Here is a 27,728-nt window from a genome sequence, read left to right on the forward strand (position 1 = left end):
AATCTTATTAAAGCATAGTAGTAGCAATAGTACAGAGGTTTTCTGTGTACTATTATATACTAAACATATATACTGTGTATATATGTTCAAGTGTGTGTGTGTGTGTGTACATGTATATGCACATGTAGGGCACTGAACAATGTCTCTACTTCTCCAGTTCTGAGAAGCATGCACCACCAAGCCCAGCTTTTTTATGTGTGTATTAGGAACCTAACTTTCATGCTTGCACAGTAAACATAATCCCAACTAAGCCATCTTCCAAGTCTCTGTCCAACATATTTCTTAATTGCTGAGTGCTCATAGTTTATTGCCATCTGAAATGCTTAGAACAGTGACCCCATGATCAAGATGGTACCTGTGTGACTTCTCATCTGGAGGGAGTATGCAATAAATAAATGAGTCTGTCAAGATTGCCTTGCTTTCACTAAAAGATACCACCAAAAGGTGAGAGTCTGTCCACAAAGAGAAAGTTTTCCAAGTGTTGTACACATAGATACTTTTGACAAAAAGTTGTATCCAGAATATATAGATTACTTCCACAAACTGATTCTTAGTGGACAACTTTAAAAAATAGTTTTATTTAAACATGTTTATGGGTAACTGCACATCAGTATTATACCATGCACATGCAGATGCTTGCAGAGGCCAAAAGAGGGCATCATATCTCCTGGATCTGGAGTTCCAAATAGTTGGGGAGTTATCATGTAGGTGCTAAGAACTGTGCCTGGGTCCTCTGCAATAGCAACAAGTGCTCTAAATCACTAAGCCATATCCCCAGTCCCTAAAAATGAAGGCTGGACCAGGTATATCACTGAATAGCTTGTATGTGTAGACAAGGGGAGGAGGGTGATATCATTATTTCTCCAAAAAATACAAAGTAAAAGCAGAATGATAAAATACAGAATAAAAGCAGAATGATAATGTGTTGGAGACTCAGTGGAATGCTGAAATTAAGGCAGACATTACCAAGTCTGGGAAAGAAGTGGAGCAACTAGAAGTCATGTGATGTTGCCAGGAAGAATATAAAAGGATATTACAACTAGAAGCTGCTGGTAGCTTCTCCTGGGGTTTAATAACTGTCTACTCTATAACAGCTTTACTCTTATGAATATATCCAGGAGAAAGGACCATGGGTATCCACCATAAACATTTAGACAAGAGTGTCTAGAATGATTTTTATCTACAACAGCACTTGATTTGTAAGCAATTCAAAACCTCATCAGCATGAGAATGGATATTTAGAAAACAGAAGCTAAGTAGTTTTGTTTAATCTAATGTATGCAACCACCTGGGTAATCTTAAATATTTTTGAACAGAGGAATTAAGAAGCAAAATTATATAATATCATAGAATTTCTCCTGTTTAATGCTCTGAACAGAATAGAAAGAAGTCTACAAGGATAGAAAACAGAATAGTAGCTATCTTTCTAAAAAAAGTGGTTATTGCCAAGAAAGGGGCACTTGGGAACTTTGTGGAATGTAAGGTTTCTGTATTTTATCTGATAGTGGTTTCAGGGAATACACATATAAAGTAATCAAGGGAATACTTCAGATTTTTGAATATTTTTAAACTCTAAAGCCAGGCACAGTAAGACACACATCTGCAACCACTGTGATCCTTCTGGAAGGTAGATGTTAGATCCAGGAGAACCAGAAGCTTGCAGCTCAGCTAGTCTAGCAAATGCAGCAGTGAACAGCAGGAGGCTCTGTCTCAAAGAAGGTGAAAGGTGACAATCAGTACACAAGGCTGGCCCCTGGCACCCATGCACACCATGGCAAGCACAGGTACACACCGTGGCAAGCACAGGTACACACCGTGGCAAGTAGAGGTACACACCGTGGCAAGTAGAGGTACACACCGTGGCAAGCACAGGTACACACTGTGGCAAGCAGAGGTACGCACACATGCACATATATCATACACCCAGGCAACAATGTGGGAAAGCTCTGTATAAATTTTACTTTGAAGTTCTGCTAAAGGTTTAAAAAAACAGTATTTAAGGATAAAGAAGATGGATCTGTGAATAGATGATTGGGGGACGGTGGGGCTGAAGGCTATGTTCTTGTAGCAGCCTGGTAGATGCCACATTATAAAGAAAAAGGGTGTCTCACAGAGCTGCTGCTGGGGCTTTTAAAACTCCCTTCTATTAGTCCAGAATCACTACTTCCTGTGATGGTCCCTCTTTAGTCATGTACCTAACAGCATCCAGCCTCCGCTGAGTGATCTGACGCTGGTTCCCCAAACAGAACTTTCTTGCACACACCCCTACTTGCAGAGAGAGCCTTATTCTTTATACACCCATCTTCCATGAGGCCAGCAATTCAGAACAAGCCCTTTGTCTTCTGAACTCCTAACACCCATCTGCTTTCCTACTGAGCACATGTGTTACCTTCAGAGCGGTCCAGGGACATCTGCCATTGTTGTCTTGCTTGCTTTAATTCCTGTACCACAATATCCTGTTTGTGCTGGAATTCCCCACCTCATTCCTGTCTGTGTGCTCCTTGTTACTGAGGCACACAGGAAGGGCTCCGGCAGTGTGGTGGATGGAAAAGAGAAAGTAAGGCAAGCAGGAAGGAAGAGAAAAACAGATAAAGTAAGGGAAGAGCAGCTTTGCCCCTTTTCCTGTCAGGCACAGCCATTCCTGAGGATAAGGAGGAAACGAGAACATGAGGGTTGATGGTGTGATACAGATGTGGAAAAGACAAAGAAGACACTCCCCTCTCCCTCAGTGGGGCTCACCAGCTGTTCTGTTGACTCATAGGCCTTTACATTGGTAAGCAGAAACCAAAGACAGCAAAGGAGTGGGATGCAGGAGTAAAGGGAGACAGACACCTTAACATCTGCCCTCGATGGAACCCAAGAGACATCTTAAGACCTACAGAAACATATAGTGAGAGGCATACTAAACCAGACTCAGGCTTTTTGATTAATGTGTCAGAAGTCTGATTATCGTCCCTCAAACTTATCTTCCAAAACAATCGTTGCAGGATACAGAAGAGCCACACCTTGATATATTTCCGGTTTCCAAAGAACCAACCCAGGCCTTCCTGTGGATCCAGCACCCCACCCCCACCCCTGCTCTCCAGCCAAAGGTCCTCTGAGAACAAACCAGAGATTTGCATAGGCTGGGGAGACAGTTGGCCCCGGTCTCCAAACAACAGCAGTCACATCTCAGAAGATCTGGTCCTCCTCAGGGATGACTGAAAGCTAGCTGAAATTGAGGCCAAACCGCTTCTAGCTCAGACCCATATCTAGTTTAATTTTCTAGCCCTGATGAATATTTATACCAAAATAGGTCAGTGGAAGACTTCCATCTGTGAGGATTTGTGGACGTTTGTCTTTCTGTAGCCACCTTGACCAAGCTTAGGGAAACATTAGAATCACTGCCAACTTCAGAGTCTTTGAAGTGCAGGAGATATTAAGAAGGTTCTGGACCGTACTATTTCTTCTTATCGTGAAGACTTTGAGCCGGCATTCCATCCTAAAAAAAAAAAAAAAAGAAAAGAAAAACCTTACTATCAATGCTGCAGCTTAGTGCTTTATGACTTTAGCCAAGCCTTCAATACCACACTGACCATGGTGAATAGTATTTTTAAAAGCATGGATAACTCTATTAAAACTTTTGCTGGGTGAAATTGCTCTGTTAGTTGATGATTTTAAATATTACTTTATAAAGTGTGGGGTGTGGTGGGGATCACTCATCTGGTGCAGTGCAAGAATGAGACCCTGATTTCAGTCCGCAGAAGCCATGTTTTTTCGAAGAACAGGGATGTTGGCATGCTCTTATAATTCCAGCACTGGGAGCACAGAAACAACTGGGTCTCTGGGGCTTGCCAGCAAGCTAGCCTAGCCTACTTGGAAAGTTGGGGGCTTAGTGAGAGACCCCATCACAAACATAATGTGGACAGTACTTGAGAAAAGATGCTGTAGGATATCCTCTGTTCTCTCTTTCTCCCCCCTCCTCCCTCCCTCCCTCTCTCCCCCCCCCACACACACAGACACCTACACATCCATAAACACCGTCACACACACACATACCAAAAAACTTTAAATGCTGCAAGTAATTTCTTTCATTATCTTATATATATATATATATATATATATATATATATATATATATATATATATATATATATATATATATATATATATACATTTTGTACTTCGGGCCTCCCATAATCTAGGCAAGAGCACTATTCTCTTTACTGGTAAAGAAATATCACCAAACCATCTTCTCGGTTTATTATCAGCCATCTCCTATTCCTCAGAGCCCAGGCTCCTCAACCCTAACCTCCTCTCCATGTGAAAGGCTGAACTAGAGTCCTTGTTCTTGCATAAAGTCTATTGACCTCTCTTGTGCAGTATAGGTAATGGGCCATGCATTGCACCAGGCCACAGTTTCCCTTATTTTTACAAACATCCTGCTTTGACAGGGGGTAATCTAAGGCTCAGTGAGATGAAATAGTTACTTCAGTTGCAGATTCAATCATTGAAGGTTAAGGATAGGAAATTCAACCCTAGGTCTTCCCTCCTTTCCTAGTGTGTTTTCAAAGTTTGAATCTAGGTCATTAATTTGGTCATAGGTTGAATTCAGTCAACACACAGACATGAACATTGGCCAGAACCTACCGCCCTTTTCAGATCTCAAATCCTTCTGAATCTATCAGGGAGAAAAATCTCCCTCCAGAATAACTTCTCAAACACTTGTCCAGATTCATGGTTAAAGTAACAGTGCTCAAACCCAAAGTGTTCAGAAGGTGATTTCATATAATCAGAATCTAACAAAGCCATTTCATCATTTGCTGTATTTTTAAAAGGTTTATCTATTTTTAAATGTTTGTGTCTATGAGTAGTTTGTCTACCTGCATGTCTGAATGTCACTGCATGTTTGGTATCCACCAGGGGTCAGGAAAGAAAGCTGGGTTCCCTAAAAGTAGAGGTACATATGTTTGAGAGCCACCATGCAGGTTCTAGGAAGCAAAGTCAGGTCGTCTAGAAGAGCAGTGTTCTTCACCACGGGGCCTGCTCTCCAACTCCCATTTGCTGTGTCTTTGGCTGCTTTCTATTTTAAATACACTTCATGGGTAAAGTTATTTTTCAAGAAACAAGTTTTCAAAAAGTGATTTGTGTAACTATAAATAAGTAGATAGTCACACAGATGGTATGTAGCATACAAAGTCCACAAAGAAGGAAGACAGGGTTCTGTAAACAGCTGATGTTTGATGGCTCCCCGATCTCCAAAACACTTTGTGTTTTCCAAAGCATCTTACATGTATTTTCATGTGTAATTCTTAACATCCGCCCCATATTGCTGATAAAGACTATAATTCACTTTTAAAGTTGAAAAGGACTGGGGATTAGTTTAGTAGTAGGGTTGCGTGATATTATACATGGATGGTCCTAGGTTTTATGCTCAACACTATTACACAAAACATATAACGAAGCTGAATATGGTGCTGCAGACCTGTTATGCCAGCATCCAGGAGGTGAAGTGGGCCTAGGTCCAGAGTCACCTACAGCTACAAAGCCAGTCTGTGATATATGAGATGCTGTGTCCAAAAACACAGAAGTATAATTAACATGGGAAACTCTGAGATTGAAAGGGGCAGCAAGTGCTTGCTGGAGTTATGTAGGTGGCACAAATAGTGTCCAGTGTTTATGTTCAATGCCACAAGCTACAACATGCACAGAACTTCTACAGCACTATGTGAACAACAGACAGCAGGAGCGAATAAAGAGATATTCCAAAGTGACGCACCAAGACCAGAAATGCCAGGGAAACTCTGCACAGCTTAACAAAGCTCATGGATTGGCCTGGGGTTTCACAGTTTCCCGGTACTTGTATATATTCTATTTCACGGAAAAGCTTGGAACAGTCTCACTACAGAAATGAGTTCTGCTCTTCCCTCTCCCGTGAGTCACTTTCCAGAAGACAGTAAAGAAATGAGCCTTCCTGTCCAGGCAGCATCTCTTAAGGCCTGGGTATGGGCATGCAAGCCATGGCATGAGGTAGAATTCTGTAAGGAAAGAAAGTCTGTAAGGAGCATTCTGTAAGAAAATCTCCGGCTCCGAAACAAGGAGAGCCGTTCTTTCCAAGTCGACTGGCCTTGAGTGGATGGCTGGGGTTTGGCACTAGACCCAGGTAACTAGACAGATGGAGACACCATAAATGGAGATCAGGTTCCAAAAAAGATAAGGGACAGTCCCATTTGTCCACACTCAGAGTCCAGCAGCTAAGGAGGTCAGAAGTAAAGGCTGCAAGGGAGAGATGAAAACACTTGGTAGAATCCAGAAGGAGAGAAAGGCTGGCGGAAAAGCGTGGGAGGAGAAGGGACAGCTCAACAGGACTCTGAAGGGGACTGTCAACACCACAGTTGAGAACCATCTCATCTATTAATTTTGGATGCCAAGAAGCGTAGAAAGAAGGCAAAAACTGAGAGTCGTATCAAAGGGGCTATCTGAACCGATGTGTGTTTTCAGGAGCTACTGTGTAGACAGCATTGTTCTGGAGACTGGCTGTAGAAAAATAAACAAACTCCAGGGAGTCGGCCTTCTTAGGACTTGCAATCTAGCAGAAAGCATTACTAAAGACCATCACGGTGGGCAGGAAGTTAGGCCCACCATGATGGGTACTATAAAGAAGTCCAAAGTCAAGTTCTTCCCAGAGCACATGACAGTTGTACATGGCATTTTCTGCAACCCATCTTGGCCTTTGTAACTATAGTTTTGGTCTGTCATTTGAGTCATGGCTAGTGAGTTTCAAAGGTGAGGCCTCCACAGCAAGTTATTTGCAAGTGAATGGATGTATTGGATGTGTCTTGGTGTTTGCTTCTTGGTTGTTTGAGTAGTTGATTTTTTCTGCATTTTTACTTTTTGCTTATTTTTATTTATCACTCTCTCTCTCTCTCTCTCTCTCTCTCTCTCTGTGTGTGTGTGTGTGTGTACAAGAATGCATAAACTCCAGCACACATGTGGGAGACAGAGAAAGACTTTTGAGAGTTGGTTTCTCCTTCCATCACAAATTCCAAGAATCTAACTCAGGTTAGAACATTTGCATGGCCAAAGCGTTTTTCCCCCCTAAACCATCTCTTCAGCTGTTTGTTTGTTTGTTTGTTTGTTTGCTTGAAACATAGATGCCCCCTTCCTATGTAGACCAGTCTGGCCTCAAACTCACATCCATCTGCCTGTGCCTTCTCAGTGCAGGAATGTAAGCGTGGACCACCATGCCTAGGTCTAATTTCTATTTTATAAAACTTGGCCTAGAAAAACAATGGCCTCTGAACTCCTTATGGTCCTTTCAGCACTGAGGATCTAGGCCTTTCTCACTTACAGAAGCCAACTCTGCCTAGCACACAACTAGGCCATTATGCAGTGGGGAAGTCAAGGGAAGGAAGAAATGTTAGGGTGTAAAAGCTGTTTTTCATGTTCATTTAAAGAAAATGTCAGCAAAGAGAAGAGGAGGCATTTATGAGAAGGGTGACCTTTGAAACCAGAAAAACACCTCACTAAAGGCAGCATACTGAAACACTGTTATTTTGTCAATGAGGCATTGATGTCAGTTTAAGCATCTCTCTCTCTCTCTCTCTCTCTCTCTCTCTCTCTCTCTCTCTCTCTGTGTGTGTGTGTGTGTGTGTGTGTGTGTCCACATGCATGTCTGCATATGCTTCCATTGTCAATGAGTTAACCTACAATTTAAGCTCAAGGTTCCTAGCAGGAGGCATTTGTGTGGTGAAACTTGTGGACTTCTAAAACACATTTAGACAGCATGTTTCCTTTCAAGATATTAAGATTCAGACAGACAAGATTTAAAACCTTCCTGTTTGATTTTCTCCAGCTCCCCCTTTCCTAAGCTAATGCCAAATAGAAGCATGTTGCCCTGAAAATTAGAACACATAAACACGCACACATGCACACACACAATTATATTCTTATAGAATTACATCCATAAGATAGTGCAGTACTGAATTCACAAATGTTTCACCAAACTGGAAGGTATAATGAGCAGGCATAACCTTAAGATTATAGTTCACGCAGTTTATGAAGAGATGCAATCTAAGAGCCATGAAATGAATTAGACTCCGTGCGTAACTTGAAGACATCAGGCCCAAGAACACCAGCACTTTGTTCTCATTTAGGAAGTGTGGGTGCGGGGGAGGAAGCCACCCCATAAAAGGATCTTATTTTTTCTTATCTTAACTTCCCTCAAGCTACTTGGATAAGAGTCTCAAGGGAGTCAGATAACTTCTGGTTCATAGCAAAGGTTATATAGCTGTGCTCAATTTGCCCCCAAAGCTACAAGTCGTGAGGAAGGAAGAAAAAATTCCTAGGAAAGGGCTGTGTTGGAGGAGGAAGTACTTGGACATCGATCAGAAGTGCCCAGTTAGCTTCCATCTCCATGAGTCCCCTCCACAGCCAGGGCCCATCCTGTGGGAACAGGACTGTCTCCAAAGAGCCATTAGAAAATGCCAGGGTGCAGGAGGATCAATGGAACAGGATTGAAGATCCAGAAATGAACCCACACACCTATGGCCACTTGATCCTCGACAAAGAGGCTGAAAACATCCAATGGAAAAAAGATAGCCTTTTCAACAAATGGTGTTGGTTCAACTGGAGGTCAGCATGCAGAAGAATGCGAATTGATCCAGCCTTGTCTCCTTGTACTAAGCTCAAATCCAAATGGATCAAGGACCTCCACATAAAGCCAGACACTCTGAAGGTAATAGAAAAGAAACTGGGGAAGACCCTTGAGGGCATCGGTACAGGGAGAAAGTTTCTGAACAGAACACCAATAGCGTATGCTCTAAGAGCAAGAATTGACAAATGGGACCTCATAAAATTACAAAGTTTCTGTAAGGCAAAGGACACCATCAAGAGGACAAATCGGCAACCAACAAATTGGGAAAAGATCTTCACCAATCCTACATCAGATAGAGGGCTAATATCCAATATATATAAAGAACTCAAGAAGTTAGACTCCAGAAAACCCAACAACCCTATTAAAAAATGGGGTACAGAGTTAAACAAAGAATTCTCACCTGAAGAACTTCGGATGGCGGAGAAGCATCTTAAAAAATGCTCAACTTCAGTAGTCATTAGGGAAATGCAAATCAAAACAACCCTAAGATTTCATCTTACACCAGTCAGAATGGCTAAGATTAAAAATTCAGGAGACAGCAGGTGTTGGAGAGGGTGTGGAGAAAGAGGAACACTCCTCCACTGCTGGTGGGGTTGCAAATTGGTACAACCACTCTGGAAAGCAGTCTGGCGGTTCCTCCGAAAACTGGGCACCTCACTTCCAGAAGATCCTGCTATACCACTCCTGGGCATATACCCAGAAGACTCCCCAGCATGTAATAAGGATACATGCTCTACTATGTTCATAGCAGCCCTATTTATAATTGCCAGATGCTGGAAAGAACCCAGGTATCCCTCAACAGAAGAGTGGATGCAAAAAATGTGGTATATCTACACAATGGAGTACTATTCAGCCATTAGAAACAATGAATTCATGAAATTCTTAGGCAAATGGATGGAGCTAGAGAACATCATACTAAGTGAGGTAACCCAGACTCAAAAGGTGAATCATGGTATGCACTCACTAATAAGTAGATATTAACCTAGAAAACTGGAATACCCAAAACATAATCCACACATCAAATGAGGTACAAGAAGAAAGGAGGAGTGGCCCCTGGTTCTGGAAAGACTCAGTGAAGCAGTATTCGGCAAAACCAGAACGGGGAAGTGGGAAGGGGTGGGTGGGAGGACAGGGGAAGAGAAGGGGGCTTACGGGACTTTCGGGGAGTGGGGGGGGGGGCTAGAAAAGGGTAATCATTTGAAATGCAAATAAATTATATCGAATAAAAAAAAGGAAACTGAGTTATCTGATACTGAGTTGTTATTATAAAAAGATAAAACCTGAAGAAAATTCTGAACCAAATTATGAAATAAATTCCTCAAAAACATCATGTCTAAAAGTCCTCCCTTGAATAAAGAATTGGTAAAAAAAAAAAAAAAAAAAAAAAAAGAAAGAAAGAAAATGCCAGGGTGTAGATTAGGGTTGTAGATCCCTGGTAGAGGGCTTGCCTTGCTTACATGAGGCTCTGGATTCAAATCTCCAGCACTTCCCCAAATAGCAACAAATTCCCAAGTAGATGGTAGTTCATACCTGTCATCTTGGAGTTCCTGAGACACCTGAGACAGGGAGATGAGCATAAATTCCAGGCTAGCCTAGCTACAGACTAGGCCAGACTGGGCTATAGTATAAAATCTTGTCAAAATAATAAATAAATAAATAAATAAATAAATAAATAAATAAATAAATAAATAAATAGGTAGGGGCTAGAGAGATAGCTCAGCAGTTAAGAACACTGACTGTTCTTCCCAAGTTCATGAGTTCAAATCCCAGTAACCACATGGTGGCTCACAACCATTCATAATGTGATCTGATGCCTTCTTCTGGTGTGTTTGAAGACAGCTACAGTGTACTTATAATAATGAATAAATCCAAAGAAAGAAAGAAAGAAAGAAAGAGAGAGAGAGAGAGAGAGAGAGAGAGAGAAAGGGAGGGAGGGAGGGAAGGAGGGAGGGAGGGAGGGAGGAAGGAAGGAAGGAAGGAAGGAAGGAAGAAAGAAAGAAAGAAAGAAAGAAAGAAAGAAAGGAAGAAAGAAAGAAAGAAAGAAAGAAAGAAAGAAAGAAAGAAAGAAAGAAAGAAAGAAAGAAAGAAAGAAAGAAAGAAAGAAAGAAAGAAAGAAGAAAAAGTCCACTAGGGATGTAGTGGTAAAGTATTTGCCTAGCACTCAGGAAGCCCGGGTTCAATTCCCTGTGCTACATTCATCACTTCAGGTGGAGCAGACTTACAGTCCCAGGGCTCAGGAGGTAGAGGCAAAATAAGCTCAAAGTCATCCTTTATGCAGAGTTTGAATCTAACCTGGGCTGTTTTAACTTTGCAAAGCCATACAAACACATATTCAAACCCTCCAGAGCAGTGGGTCACAATCCTGTTGGGGGTTGAAGGACCCTTTTATAGGGTTCACCTAAGAGTACCTGCAAATCAGATATTTACATTACAATTCATAACAGTCGCAAAATTGCAGTTATAAAGTCACAACAAAAATAATTTTGTGGTTGGGGGATCACCATAACTGTTAACGAGGAACTGTGTTAATGAGTTGCAGCATTAGGAAGGCTGAGAACCACTGCTCTAGACACAGGATGAGGATGGGACTAATGAGAGGACCTCTCTGCTTTGTACATCTCCGTGTTCGCATTAGCCTATGCAGCATGGGTCGCTAGCTCAAAGGCAGCTGAGGCCAAAGGAAAATCTGAGTTAGTCTTAAAAACCTTATCCCATCAAGCCAGTGGGGGTATCTCAGGAATAAGATTTTGAGAGCTGCTTTGGATACTGCAGTGTATAAACAGGGGATATCAGCAGGCTGCTGGCGGCCAGGGAAGTTGGCTCTTTCTCCCTCCATCTCCATAGTTTGCACCCTGCCAATAGAAAGTTAAACAAAACTGTCTGTGTTCAGGGTTTGGACCACTGAGTTCCTAGATTTTCCATGTGCTGTCCCACATAGCTGGCCACTCAGTAACGAATCTCTCAGTACTGAAGTTGGGACTTTGCACCTTGTTCTGATGCTCTTGTCAATGTGACCCCAATCTCCCAGCCTTTGGAAGACACAGGAGACTTTTGATGACCACATACAGGTCGTGTACTTTCAAATGCTCTTTTGAAGGCTTAGGAGAGAAGACTTGTCTGTCTGGATCATTTCTTCTTTCTTAATGTCTCTCATCTCAGGACTTTGTAAGAACTGCCGAACCTTGGGTGAAGGTCTTATCATTTTCCCCATCTAGTAACAACAGTGAAATTATGTAAAAGAGTAGAAAGAAAGAAAAATGAATATACAACTTCCTATTTTGGTTAAGCAAGCACTCAATCTATCGTATTCCAGAGGTTGTGTGGGGAGGTAGACATTACTAGAAGATGTACACACAATTTCTCTGTGCTGGTTCTACCTCAGTGAGGCTGAAACTAAGTTCCTTGTTTCCCTCATAGTACATGGACTGCCCTTCCCTGAAAGGAACATTTTCAGAAAATCTGACAGCTGTCATCTCAAGAATGCTCACACCTTCCCTGGCAGGGGTCTAGCTTGCAAGTTTAAGTGCCAAATACAGTCATTGTCCTCCTAACCAGACAACAATGAAACCACAGCCCTTCCTTTTCCCTGGAATGCTGCTGGCTGGCTGCCTCCTCTCCAGGCTGCCACCGACTGAAACCCGTGTCCCTCCTGAGGTTAACGGTGGCCCTCACACCTCCCCAGCTCTAGGCTGAAAAGAATGAGAGACCATCTAGAAAGAGGTAAGACACTTGGGCTCCCATGAGCTTCCCGTCTGCAAGCTGCATGGTGAGCCACTGCTTATTATTGTTTTCTTAAGAAGTGCAGTGTTTGGGGGAAATGGTCTGACTGAGAAGCTTTCTCTCACTCCTCTACATAAGAACCTCCGGGACCTTGACAAAGGTCTAGACTTCCATTCTGTGAAGTGTCCCAACCATGGAAATAAGAAGTAAGCTACCTCCAAAGTGCAAGATTCAAAGTCATCATTGTCATCGTCATCGTAGTAATAGTAGTAGTAGTAGTAGCAGTAGAAAATGATAATGATAAAACCATTCACAGCACACTGTTTATATTTTGGGGTCGCTCTTTTCTGAAGAATCGGTCAGTTCTTCCTTGAGCAGACCTCCTGTTCTCCAGTGAAAGCACACTAAGGGCACGGTACCTAGGGATGTGGGACAGACTAGCACATAGGACAGTGTGCACTGGCATCTGGATTTTTTTGCCTAATGCATTGCAAAATGATCTCTCTCTCTCTCTCTCTCTCTCTCTCTCTCTCTCTCTCTCTCTCTCTCTCTCTCTCTCACACACACACACACACACACACACACACACACACCTTTTCTGCTCTCAAATCAAGAACTGCTGCTCTCTGTTTATCCTTCTGCCTTGTTCCTCGCTCACCCCCAGCCCCCAGGTTCTGGGAAATCCCTAAGAGAAAGCTTTGGGCCATGGCCAAAAGAATCCTGTTTTCCCAAATAAGGAACAAGTGACTGAGTGCAGGGTGTATTCTAGAGGGTTTCACCTGTAAATGGACCTTGAAGTAACTGAAGAACATGATCATAGGTAGGGGGATGCATGGAAACTTCTGCTTTCCTTCCCGCAACTTGCGTGGCTATCTGGCCAAAGTCCTCCATGACAGGAAGACAACCATAGAAACGACTGTGCATTGCACCTTCTAGAACCATGCTGAATCTTACACTTTGATTGTGTAACAAACACTTTGTCTTCATTATGTGATGCATAACAGGCATTTGGAGCCATTTTTGCATCAATATCTCTCCCTCTCTCCTTTTCTCTCTGTATTTTTCTATCTCTGTATCTCCCTTCTTCCCTTTCACCCTCTTCCCCCATCCTTCCCTCCCTCTCTCCTTCCTCACCCTTCCTCCTCCTTCTTTTCCCCTCTCTTGTCCCTGCTATGCAAGCACAGGCTCCTATGGTCTCCACATTAGGCATTTTGAATTCTCATCAAGATAAGCATAGATGAGGAAAAAGTCCCTTCAAATCTGATATCCTTTCAGAAATGTGTAGTGAGGCTGAAACTTCACAGACTAAACAAACTGAGATTAGCTCCGCTGATCTAGTGCTTAGAATTCTATGGGTGGAAAACTTGGTGTGTTGTTTATTAAAATCTTATTTGAAGTAACAGATTAGGATCATAACTGGTACATGACAAAGCTGGTGGTTGCCATGCCTGACTTGAGCTTCTGGGTAAAGCCTGTTTTTCCTCGTTTTCAATTGGTTTATATGTGTTGAAATTAACCTGTGAACCAGCTACAGTTGTTCAGAGTCAGATGGTGCTTCTCATAATGTGGGGAAATTCTTGTATCCCAGATAATCCTTTATTATTTTTAAGACAAATTGTCTAGCTCAGGTAGGCCTCAAAGTCCTCTTGTGCTTCAGAGTGACGTTGAACTTCTGCTCCTCCCGCTCCTACCTCTTGAGTGCTGAGTTTTTCAGCATGTGCAACAACACCTATATGTGATGCTGAAATAGAACCCAGGGCCTTCTGTAAACTGAATCTCCAGATCAGAAATATGGGTGTGTACATATGCACATGTGTGTGTGTCCATATGTGTTACAGGCATGTATGTATAGGGATTAGTTGGAACATGGGTATACTAACTTGTCTTTCTCTATCACTTTATACCTTAGTTTTTGAGATAAGCTCTCTCACTAAACCTAGAGCTTAGCATTTTGACTTGCCTGGAAAGCTGAAAGGCCTCCTGGGATCCAGCAGATCTCCCCATCTCTCAGCACCAGAGTTATTTATTATGTGTATAGGTGTTTTGCCTGTATGTATGTCTATGCCCCCTGTGTACACCATACCCTCAGAGGCTGGGAAGGGCTTCAGATTTCTTGGGACTAAAGTTACAGATCATTGTGAGCCTTCAGGTAGATTCTGCGAACTGACCCTTTGGAAGAGAAAACTGTCTCTTAACCACTGAGCCAACTCATGAAGCCCTCTATCCAATATGTTTTATCCAAGGTTGGTTGAATCAACGGCTATAGTATGTACAGGTAATGAAGAATAACAATACTTATTAAAACTGCTGTTAGTTCTGGATATTTTAGGAAATTTGGAGCTTCTAGCCAAGCCAGCTGTGGACTTGAAGGTCACTGAGGACTATATAATTATGGGGAAAAGGTTTAGCATGTACATTGAGGCTTTGTAGAGAGCCAGGTGACTAGAAAAAAGAATTTGAGTGGCAACAGTAAATGGAAACTGGATATATCTGAATTTGTGGAATGAACCCACATAAACCTCCTGGGAGCCTAAGAGTTGGTAGTAAACACAGAAATTACTTCCTTCTTGGTTAAAGAGGAAGGCTTTTACTTCTTATTTTTGTTAAGTGTTGACAATTTTGAGCAGTGGTGTTTTTAGCATATAGTCCCCAAACCACTATCTCCACCATGTGGGTCCAATATCAAGCTCCAGCTCCATGATGCTATACTAAGTATTAATAACCTGGGGCCTTTCCAGGCTTCTAAGAATGGGCAGAATATATGTGACCCATGGTTCAGATCCACTTGCTCTGGCTGTTACCTTCCCTTCTGTACTTGAAATCTATCTGTTACCTTTAACATCTTTTGGTTTATTGATCAAAACAAGAGCAGGTGGTAGAAATCCCGAGGTCAAGGAAACCCTCTCCTATTGCTTATTACTCAGACCTCCCTAGAACCTCATGATCAAACAGATGTGCATTCCCTCCTCTTATACCCAGATTCCCAGAGTCAAGGACACCTTCAATTGAAGCTGCCTAGAGTCTGGAAACTTCTGATATGGTAGAGAGTTAGATCTGGATTCTTACAATCCAAGTGTAAACCATGTCCCAGGAAGTAAGACAGTTATATGGATTTGTTTCCATCATGGACAAAATGGAAAACATTTTCCTCCTGGGATCATTATAAAGATTAAACAATATAAGGGATGTGACCTGATGTGTAAAGTATGTTTCTTGCTCCATAGCAAGATTAGCTAAAAGTACACATAAAACAAAACCTACCTAGTACAACATCACGGCTCAGTCACTTACTCAATAAAATATTAACTTCATCCTTGATCATTGGGGGAAACAGAGTATCACATGGGGGTAGATTTCAAAGCCCTGTCCTCCTCTAGAGAGCAATATTCCAGACCATTCTGAATGGGCAAGTTGTTCTTCATCTGTTGACCAGAAATAATAACAGTCGTCAAAGGTTGACCCTAATTGTTAACAGAAAGAATGACTAAGGAAGTGAAGTCACTTGGTGGACCCTAAAGCTATTATTATCGGAGTATTTATAGTAGTGGGAGAGTTTTAGGATTTTTTTTTCAGGATGTAATGCTGGCTCTTTCTGGACCATCTCATGATTTCACCCTGATCCATTTATCTCCATCCTCACTCCTGTTCACTGCTAGAATCCCTGTGAGTTTGACTGAAGTTACCTAATACATTAACCAGTAATCCTCAATCACCTAGGTTTATAGGACTTTCTGTACAAGTCCCATTCAGATAGAATCCAACATCCGTTTGGAAAATATTACCTCAGAAAGCATTAAGGATAGTCATAGGACATGTACTAGCACTAACAGACCACTGTCAAATGGTAAGGCCATAATTGTCATATGATTTTCCTACTCATAAATGAGAAAACCTGTAAAATATTGGGACCAGCCTAGAACTCTTTAAGGTAGCAAGTCTTTAAGGTACCAGGTAATTTAATATTAGGACAATAAGGATGACCAATCACCAAAATAGTCGATGTGTTGATACCTTCCAGGGCAATAAATCCTAGTCTTAGTGGTGAAAGTTTCAAAAACAGAGATATTATTTATGTCTCCCAAGAACTGAAAGACAGCATGCAGAGTCACTAAGTCTTAGTGCTGAGTGAAATAGCTGCCTCTGAATAATACAGGAGGCAAGGGAGCCACTAGCCAGTGTCGTCCTGCCATTATATAGCATTGAAAGAATATGTCTGCCATCTTTATGCCATATTTCCAAAATTTCAATAATATTTCAAGCAATGGTACATATGTATCTCATTTTTAAGCAATTTTTTTATTTTACATGAACCCCACAAGAAGAAACAGAGTGAACAGGACACCTCTTTCCTAATTCCCCCATTCAGCCTGAACTCCACACTACAGTCTCCCCTTTAGATTCCTAGTCTTCTCAAGTCTATATTGTTCTTGGTGACGTTTTGTCACTGAAACAATTCCTGGCAAGTAGGGGAAATAGTGCAGTCCATAAAGTGCCAAGTGTGAGAGCCCAAGGCACATCATCAGCACTTGCATAAAAGCCAGGTGGTGACGAGTGGTGACATAACCCTGGTGTGGGGCAAGGGTGAGGAGAGGAGGATCCCCAGAAGTCAATAACCAGACAGCCTAGCTCAATTAGTGAACTATTGGTTTAGTGATAGACAGTGTCTCAAGGAATAAGATGGGAAGCAGTGGAGCAAAGTACTCAGTATCAACCTCTGACCTCCACACACACACACACACACACACATACACAGGCACACACACACTCATGCATACACACAGAGACAGAGACAGAAAGACATTGAGTCAGAGAGACACAGAGAGGGAACAAGAGAAAGACTTCCCCTAGGAGTTCACCAAGATAGCAAATGCTTAAGAGACTAAAGTCCCTAGGTTGTCTCTTGCCCCCTACACTATCAGTAACTACCAGACTGACCAAAGTCCTTTAAAGAAATAAACGATTCAGTTCCAAGACATTACATTACATGTAACACATCCTACCACACCAGAGCCAAAACCTATCATCCGAATGGATTTTCCTCCATTCCAAAGAAAACAGAAGATTAGACACTGCATTCTAAGAAACCTTTGTTAGAGGGATGGCTCCCTTAAGCTTCTATTCTCAGCTACTGTGAGAGACTGGGAGACACAGCTCCATCCATCAACAGCATCTCCATCAGAGAAGTGTACTGTTTATAAACCAGAGGATCTTGTTTGGAGCTCTGCTTCTGTCTAATTCCCCTCCCCACTCCTCAGTCAACAAGGTCATCATTTTCTCTCTGTTGAAGATACTTGTGTCTGCCTGGCTCCAGTGAATGACATGTTCTGAACAAGTGACTGTTTATTGTGTTGGACAGTCAGCCAGGAAAATAACTACATGCATGGCCTGACTCCCTAAATGTAATCTTCCTTGCAAGGCCATTTATTTTCTTTTCTAGGAACTTTTTTAGTTATGAAGACTAGTCCACTAGCAGGCTGGAAGCTAAGTTCTGCTTCCTATACCTATACGACTGTGATGACATGGCCCAAGGATAGAGCCTCTCCATCATCACTTGCTTAAATATAGTGGCCTTTCTTGGTTAGGAAGAAAATGTTCAGCTTTGCTGAAAGAGTTTATCAGGTCTGACGCAGCAGTAGCTACACTGAGCCTGCCTAAGACTAACCTGGCTGTGGTCAGTTATGGATTGTAGAGGGGCTCAGAGAGCCCTGACCTTCTTTCTGAACTAGCAGCTACTGATAGAGGCTAAGAAGTAGTGTGTCGCTCACTGTTTTCTGTTGTATACCAACTGGGCTTCAATGGATAGCTCCAAACCATGGTTACACAAGTAAAATGCTGGTTGAAACTCAGCTGGTTACAAAACGAAATGATGTGATGTGAGAAACAGATTTATATGGAAGGAGGGTGGTTTGACTTATTTGGAGGGGAGATGAGAGAGGCTAGACAGCGAGAGTAATCACCATGTGGAGTAATCACCATGTAATTATTATATATGTCTGAGACTGACAAGTAAATTTGATTCATAGAAAACCAGAATGAAAGCCAGAGTTTCTCAAGGACAAAGGCTGGAATCAGCCTTGCTTAAGGAGTTATCACAAAGCATGGAGCATGTATTGGCCTTAGGTTTATTTTGTTCTGTTTACTTTTTTTAACTTTTAAATCTAATCATAGAGGCAACAAATAGATAGGGAAGAAAGTAAAAGACATGGCATGTGCCCTTCCTAAAAGGGTTCCCCAGAAGTCCCCAAGGACATTGAGAGAATGACTAACTCAAGGTCTTTCAAATTGCCTTTCACAGGATCTAATGACAACAGAAAATACTCAGTGCATAATAATTGTGTGTTAAATCCTTTCCATGTAGCTTCTCCATTAACTTTCTTAGCAACTCCATGAAGCAGGTTGGGTTTCTATCCCTGTGAGTCGGAAAGAGAGGGATGTGACAAGCCCAGTCATTGGCCCTGTCATGTGACAGTGCCCTACATTAAGAGAGACTGAAGTGTTCTTAAAACCCAGTCCAGCCTGACCCCTCACAGAGGCCCTTCACCCTGAAATAGAGACCCACTCCCCTTCTCTCTTATATCTAGCACAAGCTGTCGCTTTAAAAACCTTAAATGCCTTTGTACATCTGGCCTGCCGTTTGTACTTTGTCACGGAACCCTCACTCCCAGCCTGCTGCTACACTAACATCTCTGTAACATCTCACAAATGAGTATTTCAGGGATCACAAGCCAGGCAGCCCCACCCAGGTGGTTTTCTAGTTTTACAAAGCAGAAATCTAATCTAGGCAGAACAATGGCTTGCATCCAGTCACACACATAGCTGATAAATGCCAGACCCAGCACAGTGAGGCTGGTCCCCACATCACGGGCTGACACGCTGAAGAACAGCACTGTCTTACATCACTGTTTCTCAACCAAACAGGAGCCAGCAGCCACACTGAGGCTCAACTCCAGATCAATCCTTAAAACTAATCTTCTGCTCTTCCAGAAGGTTAAATAGCCCCTCATTAGAAGAGCGTTTCTGCTCAGGCCTGCTGAGCCACTTACGAAATGCTTCCTTGAGGATGCCTTGTTTCCAGGCCTCTGGGGATACCTGAAATACTCCAACAATGAAGCCTTATTCTCGAATTAAGTAAACTTGTAATCACTCAAATATTAAGTGTGGAAAGACTGCTATATTTTAACTGGTATAATTCAAGGAGATGGATGCCAGAACAGATACAGGCCAATTGCTTTAAGGACCAAAGCTCTCTCTATGGAGCACAGCCCCCAAATTAGAGAGATGGTTAGTGCTCTGAGCTGTCTCAGTTTTCACACTTTCCAGAGATCTGTCATCTTAACGCTGGAGGGGCTAAGGCAGGAGGATCTCAGGTCTGGGGCCGGAATAGATCACATAGGACTAATCAAACACAAATATAAACACCCTTTCCTCTGAACACCTGCCACTAGACTGTTCCTTCCTGTGCATATAAAAATGGAAAGCAGGTTTGTAACTGTACTGTTAACAGGAGTTACCAGGTGAGGGGTGGTGCTAAACATCACTGCAGGGAGATTTGGGTGCATGAGAAAGACATTGTGAAGGATCACTGTGCTGAACCCTAACACTGGCAATGAGGGCAGTTTCACTCACGAGCTACACCAGGTCCCTCCCCAACACACACATGCATGCACTCACATGCCGTAAAAAATAAACAAACAAGCAAACAAACAGAGGGCTATAGAAAAATCACTAAAATTCTTACCTTACAAGCATTAGAACCTGAGTTTTATCCCCAGACTCCACATAATGTGTCATGATACATGCTGGTAACACCAGAGCTAGAGAGGTAGAAGCAGGCAGGTACTATGGGCTCACTAGGGTGACAACTCAGCTTGCTTTGTTAGTTCAGGACAGGGTAAGATCATTTCAAACAAACAATGTGCGTTGTGCCTGAGGAGAAGTAAGACCCATGCTGGTCCTCTGACATTCACACACAGACACACACACACACACACACACACACACACACACCACAGTAAGCCAGAAGTGTCCCCAAAAGTGCACTCAGATTACCACACCACAGAACATACTCTACCATTTGTTCTTTTCCGAGTCTCTTCCCACTGCCAGGCTTCTCTTCTTTCCACTTTCTGTCTATTTAACCTGCACAGTCTGCATCCCCAGGCGACCCCCTTGGTCCTCCCGTAAGGGTTTATTAACAGACACCTTCTTCCATACATCTGGCGTTTATGCCCAAATCATAGCAGTTAGCATAGCTAGACTTGCAGTCTGGCTCCACTGCCCAGCCCTTGCCGTTACTCAGCAGCAGTTTGCAAAGTTGACTGAAAAGTATGAGCTTCCGTTTCTATGGCCCCTGGCTTGTGTATCCTTTAGGGCACACAGAGTCTAATGTTAAAGGCCCTGTACGTGGCACAGAGTAGACGGTAAGTAAATGTATGCCATCACCCATGCCTTTTATAAAATGAGAAGCTTACTTGTTTACATTTCTAGCAGGGTGAGCCCTGCTTCTGATCTACACACACCTCTATGAAGTCTTCCCTTCTTCCCCCAGCCCCAGAAGAAAGCAAGGCTAAGTTTCTCAGCCTGCAGATCCATCACTAACCCACCACCTCTCCAACTCTAATGTAATACATTTCTGGGAATTCTGTTAAAGGGCAGTCTAATGAAAAGGAGCCAGGGTCAGGCTCTGAGATGTTTGCATGTCTTGTGTGCTTGTGCTTACGGTTGTTAGTTCCAGGACCCCATGAGAGCTATTGGATCTAGCTACAGCATCAATGGCTGAAAAATGCATGCTTATTTCTTAGGGCTTGTAATGGATAACAAAACCAGCCTTGTGTGTTGCCCTGTCTCCAAAGGAGATTTCAAATGCTTGAGAGATTGTTTTTGGTACATTAGCAAAATATTTAAGTCTTTCTCAGAGCCATAAATGTCTGGGAGCCTGTTCTTTTGTATGTGCTCGTAGTGTTGAGTTCAGTCACATCCTACCAATAAATCAGAAGGCAATGGGGGAGAAGAGGCACTCTGGAAGATTCCGTTCTAGTGATAGATAGATCAAGGACTTAGTAAAGGTGTGGAGAAGAGCAGATGGCCCTTCATAGAAGTCTTTCCAGACAGCCCTGGCATTTGGAGACAGCCCTGGAGCCTGGCAATGAGCCCTAGTTGAGCTTTTATTAGGAAGGGCCCCACCCTTCAACACTTGCCATCGATGGCCCCATTCCCGGATGTTCTTCTCTGTTCCCAGTAAACAGTGAGCAGCAGCATATTGATCAGGAGCCCTTTGAGCCCCAACACAGTCCCTTTGCTGTTATGCCAAGTCTCCCAGAGGTCAGTGTGAAGGAAAACACCCTCTCTCTGTCTCCTTTTCCAGATGTCCCTGGGCCAGCAGCAGTCTGCAAGAGGAGTGTCTTGTCTGCGGTGCAAGGGAATGTGCTCCGGCTTTGAGCCTCATTCGTGGAGGTAATGGATTTGGTCAAGGAGACTTTGTCTGCTTTTGTTTCTTGACTGTGCTTTCCAAAAAATGTGGGTGGTTCTATCCGCTGAGACGGTGTAGGATGCATGCTAGGAAGGGCTGCTGGGGAATGAGAGCCTTCCTGCTTGTCCTAATCCAGGAATGAGTGAGTGCTGTAAAGATCTTGAGGAGCATAAGGAAAAATACTTTGCACTTCATAAGCCATGTCAAAGTAGATGCTATCTGGTCCAACGAGGATTATACTCTTGTTCTGTTTTGTTCTGCTTTGTTGGTTTGTTTGTCTGTTTTGCTGTAACTAAAAACGTCTGACAAGAAGCAACTTAAGGGAGCAAGGGTTTCTTCTGGCTCGCAGTTGGAGGAGATAGCATCTGCCATGGAAAAGAGGAATATCCATGGCGACAGAAGTATGCAGTTTGTATGCCTCAAACCTTAGTGCAACAGGGTGCAGAGGCCAGATAGGAAGTAGAGCTGGTCTATGAAAAACCCCATGGCCCCACTCCCATGGTCCTGGTTCTTCCAGCAAGGTTCCACCTGTCAAAGTTTCTATAACCATATAAAACAGCTACCAGCTGGGACCAAGTATTCAAACACATGAGCCTGTTGGAGAGATTTCACAAACAAGCCATGACCGATGACTATGGGAAGATGCATTCTGGGATGCCTTTAGGGAAGAACTGTCTCCTCTTGGATCTGAAGATGACCTTGCTCTTACCTCATCAACAGCATCTCTGGGGTGGATTTTAAGCTAGGCATGGCTCCTAAAATAGAACTCAAAGGTAGAGCTGGGGAGATAGTTCTGTTGGTAAAGTGTTTGCCTTGCGAACATGAGAACTTGATTTCCTTTCCCCAAACTTAAATGTCTTTGAGAAGGCAAAGATCCCTCAGGCTGCTGACTACCCAGCTAGCCTTGGCAAATTCCAGCATAACCTTTGTTGTAACTGATGGAGCAATGAGAGACCTTCTCTCAAATGACAAGAAAGACAGCACCTGAGAAATGACACCAAAAGTTGTCTTTTCATACTCACACACACATGACTCTCTCTCTCTCTCTCTCTCTCTCTCTCTCTCTCTCTCTCTCTCTCTCTCTCTCTCTCTCTCTCTCTCTCTCTCTCTCGTTCTCACTCTCTCATGCATGCAGTCAAAGGCATTCTGTCCACAGTACGGAAAGACCAGGACCTGTGATTCACATCTGTACATTAGGAGTGCCCAGTCCAGCTAGAGTTCTGGAATTTGCTGCCTTTCCTTTATTATCACCAAGGTCTCTGAAACAACGTCGAGGCTGCCGATAAACATAATAGCCCAGAAATCTTCACATCAGCATCATTGTGGACGGTGGCTCTAGAGTTGTGCAGGGTACAACCTGGTGACTGCCTCTGCTCCCACGGAGTGGAAGGGTGTTCTCCACAGAAAGCTGTAGCACACCAAGAGCTCTTGTTCTTAGTGTCTTAGTATTGCTTGGGCATTTAATTCGGATTGAAATTCCCCAGGTGTTCCTTAAGATGCTGACATCTATGATGAGATTGCAGTTGGGAAATATCTGCTATGCATGAGCCCCTGTCTCAAAAGAAAAGAACCCACTCAATAATGAGCAAACCCTTCTATATTGAAATAGTGAAGCAATATTATACATTAGATAGTATTTCAGTGTTTCTCTTTTTTTCAAATATGTACAAGGAAGGTGGGTAATTGGAATGAATATACTAAATGGCATTGTTTGAACCTAGGTTTAAATGAAACATAGCCTCTCACTCTTAAATATCTGCACTATGGTGGGTTGTGAGCTTACGAGGCTCTGTCTCATCCCTTGACTCCATTTCCTGACAGACCTCAGCCTCAGAGGAGCACACGTGTTCTTCCACATGGAAGGGACCTAGTAAGCCATACAACCCAGGCCTTTATCCACTAAAAACCTTCATTCTTCATTTGTTCTTGACAGCAGGGTCCATCCATTCCTGTTTTAACCATTTGAGTAGACTGTGGCCTTGAGGGAAGTTAACTTAGCAATTATGTCAATTCTACCTGTCCTAAACTTTCTTCCATCAGGGTCCTAGACAGTATTGAGGAATTTCTTTAACTCTTTGTGGACTCCTAGATAGACTCTGTACCTGAGACAGGGAGTAAATGTTTCCTCAGCAGAGCTCAGTCTTGGAATGCTGCTACCCAGCATCCCAACAGGGTCCTATAGTATATGTGGCTTGTTTGTCTGGTTGTTTATGGAGACAGAACGAGTCTGGCCCTGACCCTCATGCTTCCTTGGAGCAGAAGTCTCTTTGCATTGTTTTAAGCCCTATGTTTCCTTATCACCCTGCTCATGTTTTTAAAACCTAGTGAATGTCTTGAGCAGCATATATTGTATTTGGAGGACCTACTTAGAGCATGCCATCTTGCACTTGGCTGTACTAGGATCTTCAATTCAACTGATATTGATGTGATGATGTCAAGGGGGGGGCATACTTTCAACATAGCTTCATATGCCAGTTTACATAGCAGGTTGTAACACTGTATTAGTTTAATTTCTGTTGCTGTAAAAAAAAAATCCCAACTAAAGCAACTTTGGGAGAAAAAGAAATTTGGAGGCCTCAGAGTTCTAGAAGGTATACAGTCCATCTTGGTGGGAAAGGCATGACATTGGGGCATGAGGCTGGCCCATCGTATTGCAACAGCAATCCAGAGGAGACAGCAAAGGAGCCTACCTGTAAAATTTCAAAACCCTCCCCCAGTCACACTTTCTTTTTTAAAAAATATTTTTATTTTCTATATTCTTTGTTTACATTCCAAATGATTTCCCCTTTCCCAGATCCCCCCTCCGCATATGTCCCATAAACGTTCTTCTCTCCATCCATTCTCCAATCACCTCCCTCCTTTTTCTCTGTCCTTATATTCCCCTCTGAGTGAAAACAGCTCAGAGAAGCCTCCACACCTAGTGTCACCTGTGAGGTAGAGAGAGATCAGAGGATCAAATTGATCAGAAAGGGCTTATACTCAGGGCTCTCCAGTATCCCAACACACTAGGCTTTCCTGTCCAGGGGTGCTGTTGTCATCTCTCAAGTGGAAAGAATTATCACTGTTACCAACCTTTCAGCCTAACTCTCAAAATTAGAGGCAAGAGAGACCAAGGGACTGTGAGTGAGATGCCCACTTATACATTACAGAGCACTCCTTTCAGAGGGACCAAAATGAAAAGACTTCTCATGTGCATTCTGCAATGCCCTTCAGTTCTTTGTCTCCTGTGGTGCTGGGATAAATCCTTCAGGTCATAGATTTAACTCTTCTCACATGGCAGCCTGCCACATGTGAACTCAGGGTGCGAGCATTCTCTCCACCATGCCACACAAGATGCAGCCTGAAACCCTAACAAACGTTAGGGCTTAGTTTAGCCTTCCTTACCTCGATGTTTTCCAGACTCCAGACCACAGAACACCAGGCTCTCATCTGTGTCTGACCCACTCACATTTGGGAGTGAGTTAGGGCTAGCCAAAGTACCCCATAGCCAAAGTACCCCATAGCCCATATAATTCTATTGCAGATCAACCTTTTCCTGCTTCGTGTTAAACTTCCCTCTCCTCAGCCATGCCAATTGTGAGCTCCTTGAAGGTTCCAATTAAACCTCCTCTTCAAATGGGATGCACTTTTCAACACCCCCCCACACACACACACACATAAACACATATGCCAAATACACACTCTTGAAATTTGGGAGCTGATGATGCTTCACTGAGGGAGACTGGAAAATAGGATGTTTTTGTCCGCGTCCAGTGCTTCTAGCTACTGAATGACAGAGGCGTGATGCATCCTAACCGTAACAATGGAAACAGCCACCATTGCTAACCACCCATTGAGGGACATGATCGGGGTCAAGGGACCATGGCTGTAAGACAATCTAATGATACCTCTGACAGCCTGGTGTAAAAGCAGGCAGGGCTCTTTCAGGGTGCTTCAGTCTCTGCAGTTGGTCTTAACACTGCTCGCTTTCTTTTAAAAAAAAAATCTCTTAAATTGCATGCGCTGGGGCGTCTGAGACACTGCACAGCCAACCGTGGTGACAGGCCTTTGAAGGGAGGGGAGAATACTTTTCTTCTCACACTACGGAACTCTTTAGAGTTCTAAGCCTTAATAGCATGACACAAAACAGCCAAACACTTTCTTTTATTAATTGTCAGAGAGAGAGAGAGAGAGAGGCACTGGGGCTTTCAAGTGAACTTGAAATTTCCCCAGAATGTATCTCTTCCTCCTGGGCCCCTGTCAGAGCCACCCTCCCGGGACATTAATCTCCCCAGCTGGAAGGTTTTACTCAGTTCACTCCCTTCCCCTGGCTTCTGTCCACAAATCTGAAAAAGAAAAAGAAAAAAATTCCCACCAGATCACTTCAGTGGGCATGCTGAAGAATTTTGTCCAGAACTTAGGCAGCTCATGAATCATAGGAGACAATTTTAATGATTCTTAAGAGCAGAGAACTTAGCATACATTTTTTGCAAAGGGCCAAGTAATAAATATCTTAGGCTTTACAGGTCAGAGGGCTTCTGTCGCAAATACTCAACTGTGCCTTTCCAGCCCCAAAGCAACCAAGAATAAATAAAAAAATAAATAAATAAAATAAAAAAAAAAGCACCTGTGTTTCAATAAAACTTTATTTGTAAAGGGAAAGTCAAGGGCCAGGTTCAGGCCATAATCCACACACATTTAAATAAATTAACATTTGATTGATGTGGTAACCAGTAAGAGGAAACTGTAGCTCTTGTTTACAACCAACATGGCACACATCCTTCTCAGGTGATATTTGCATTCTGAGCTCCCTAAAGCTAGAAAGAAAAAGACAGGTGCGCTGCCTCAGGCCTTGTCACTCTACCGGCAACCTTTCCAGGTTAATAAAGTGAAACTTGGTGCTTGATTTCAAAACAGTAGATTCCTCTGTTAGAGCAGGAGCACATATCTTCTCTAGAGGATGATCTCATTTGTTTCCTCTGTTCCCAGGAAAATATGCAAGTCTTGTAAATGCAGCCAGGAGGAGCACTGTCTGAGCTCTGACCTGGAGGATGATCGGAAAATTGGGCGCCTGCTGATGGACTCCAAGTATGCCACTCTCACCGCCAGGGTGAAAGGTGGAGATGGCATCCGCATCTATAAGAGGAACCGCATGATCATGACCAACCCCATTGCCACTGGCAAAGACCCCACCTTTGACACTATCACCTATGAGTGGGCTCCCCCAGGAGTCACCCAGAAACTGGTAAGACTTCTTCTACTCGGGCGATTATTTTTCTTACCTCTTAAGTATGAGCTGTGACATGGATTCCTGAAATTCAGAGACAAGGTATGAGTGGCTGGTTTCAACTCTGCTCCTGGATCAGGTAATGATGAAGCAAAGAGTCTGAACATCCATTTTTTCTTGCCTACAGAATGGAGTGAGGTGTTCCTATGAAGTCTGGAGGGCGTTCCAGTTCTATACAGGGGCATCATTATGTCTTTTAGGTTTCCTGCTTCTGAGCTGGAAATATTTATCATGGTTCTCTGAATGTTCTTTTTTCTCTGCAAAATCTTTATTTCCTTATAAAGTTATCTGGATCCCTCAAAAATCCTATGGGGAAACAGAGAAAGAGTTCTTTTTCCTTAGACACAGAAGGCCATTGATCTTAGATGAAGGCATGAATGATCTTAGGTGAAGGTGAACTCCATCACCCTGCAAGGCTCACAATGAGATTCCCTCACACAATGAGAATTCCTCACACAATGAGAAGCAGAGAGTGGCTTTGGCAAATTGTCCAGGTGGAGCAGGGGCTGATTGCTGGCCACAGAGGGTGACATCAGTACAATGGCAGAGCCAGGACGTGCCTTGGTATTCAGACATCCCCTCTGCCCTCGGTGCCTAGGTTGTGCAAGCCAGAAACTGGTGCTCACAAGTCAGTGGGA

The 27,728-nt window shown here is 43.1% G+C and overlaps 1 protein-coding gene across 1 annotated transcript in view; it reads left to right on the forward strand.

The window, feature by feature from the left end:
• Positions 1–27,728, forward strand: part of Lmcd1 (LIM and cysteine rich domains 1) — a 59,005-nt gene that overhangs the window by 12,157 nt on the left and 19,120 nt on the right. The window contains exons 2-3 of the mRNA XM_052174479.1: positions 21,720–21,808; positions 26,793–27,048. Coding sequence (XP_052030439.1) covers positions 21,720–21,808; positions 26,793–27,048 — 345 coding nt within the window. The remainder of the gene's footprint in view (positions 1–21,719; positions 21,809–26,792; positions 27,049–27,728) is intronic.

Source organism: Apodemus sylvaticus, chromosome 2 (assembly GCF_947179515.1).
Source record: "Apodemus sylvaticus chromosome 2, mApoSyl1.1, whole genome shotgun sequence".
NCBI classification, from domain to species: domain Eukaryota; kingdom Metazoa; phylum Chordata; class Mammalia; order Rodentia; family Muridae; genus Apodemus; species Apodemus sylvaticus.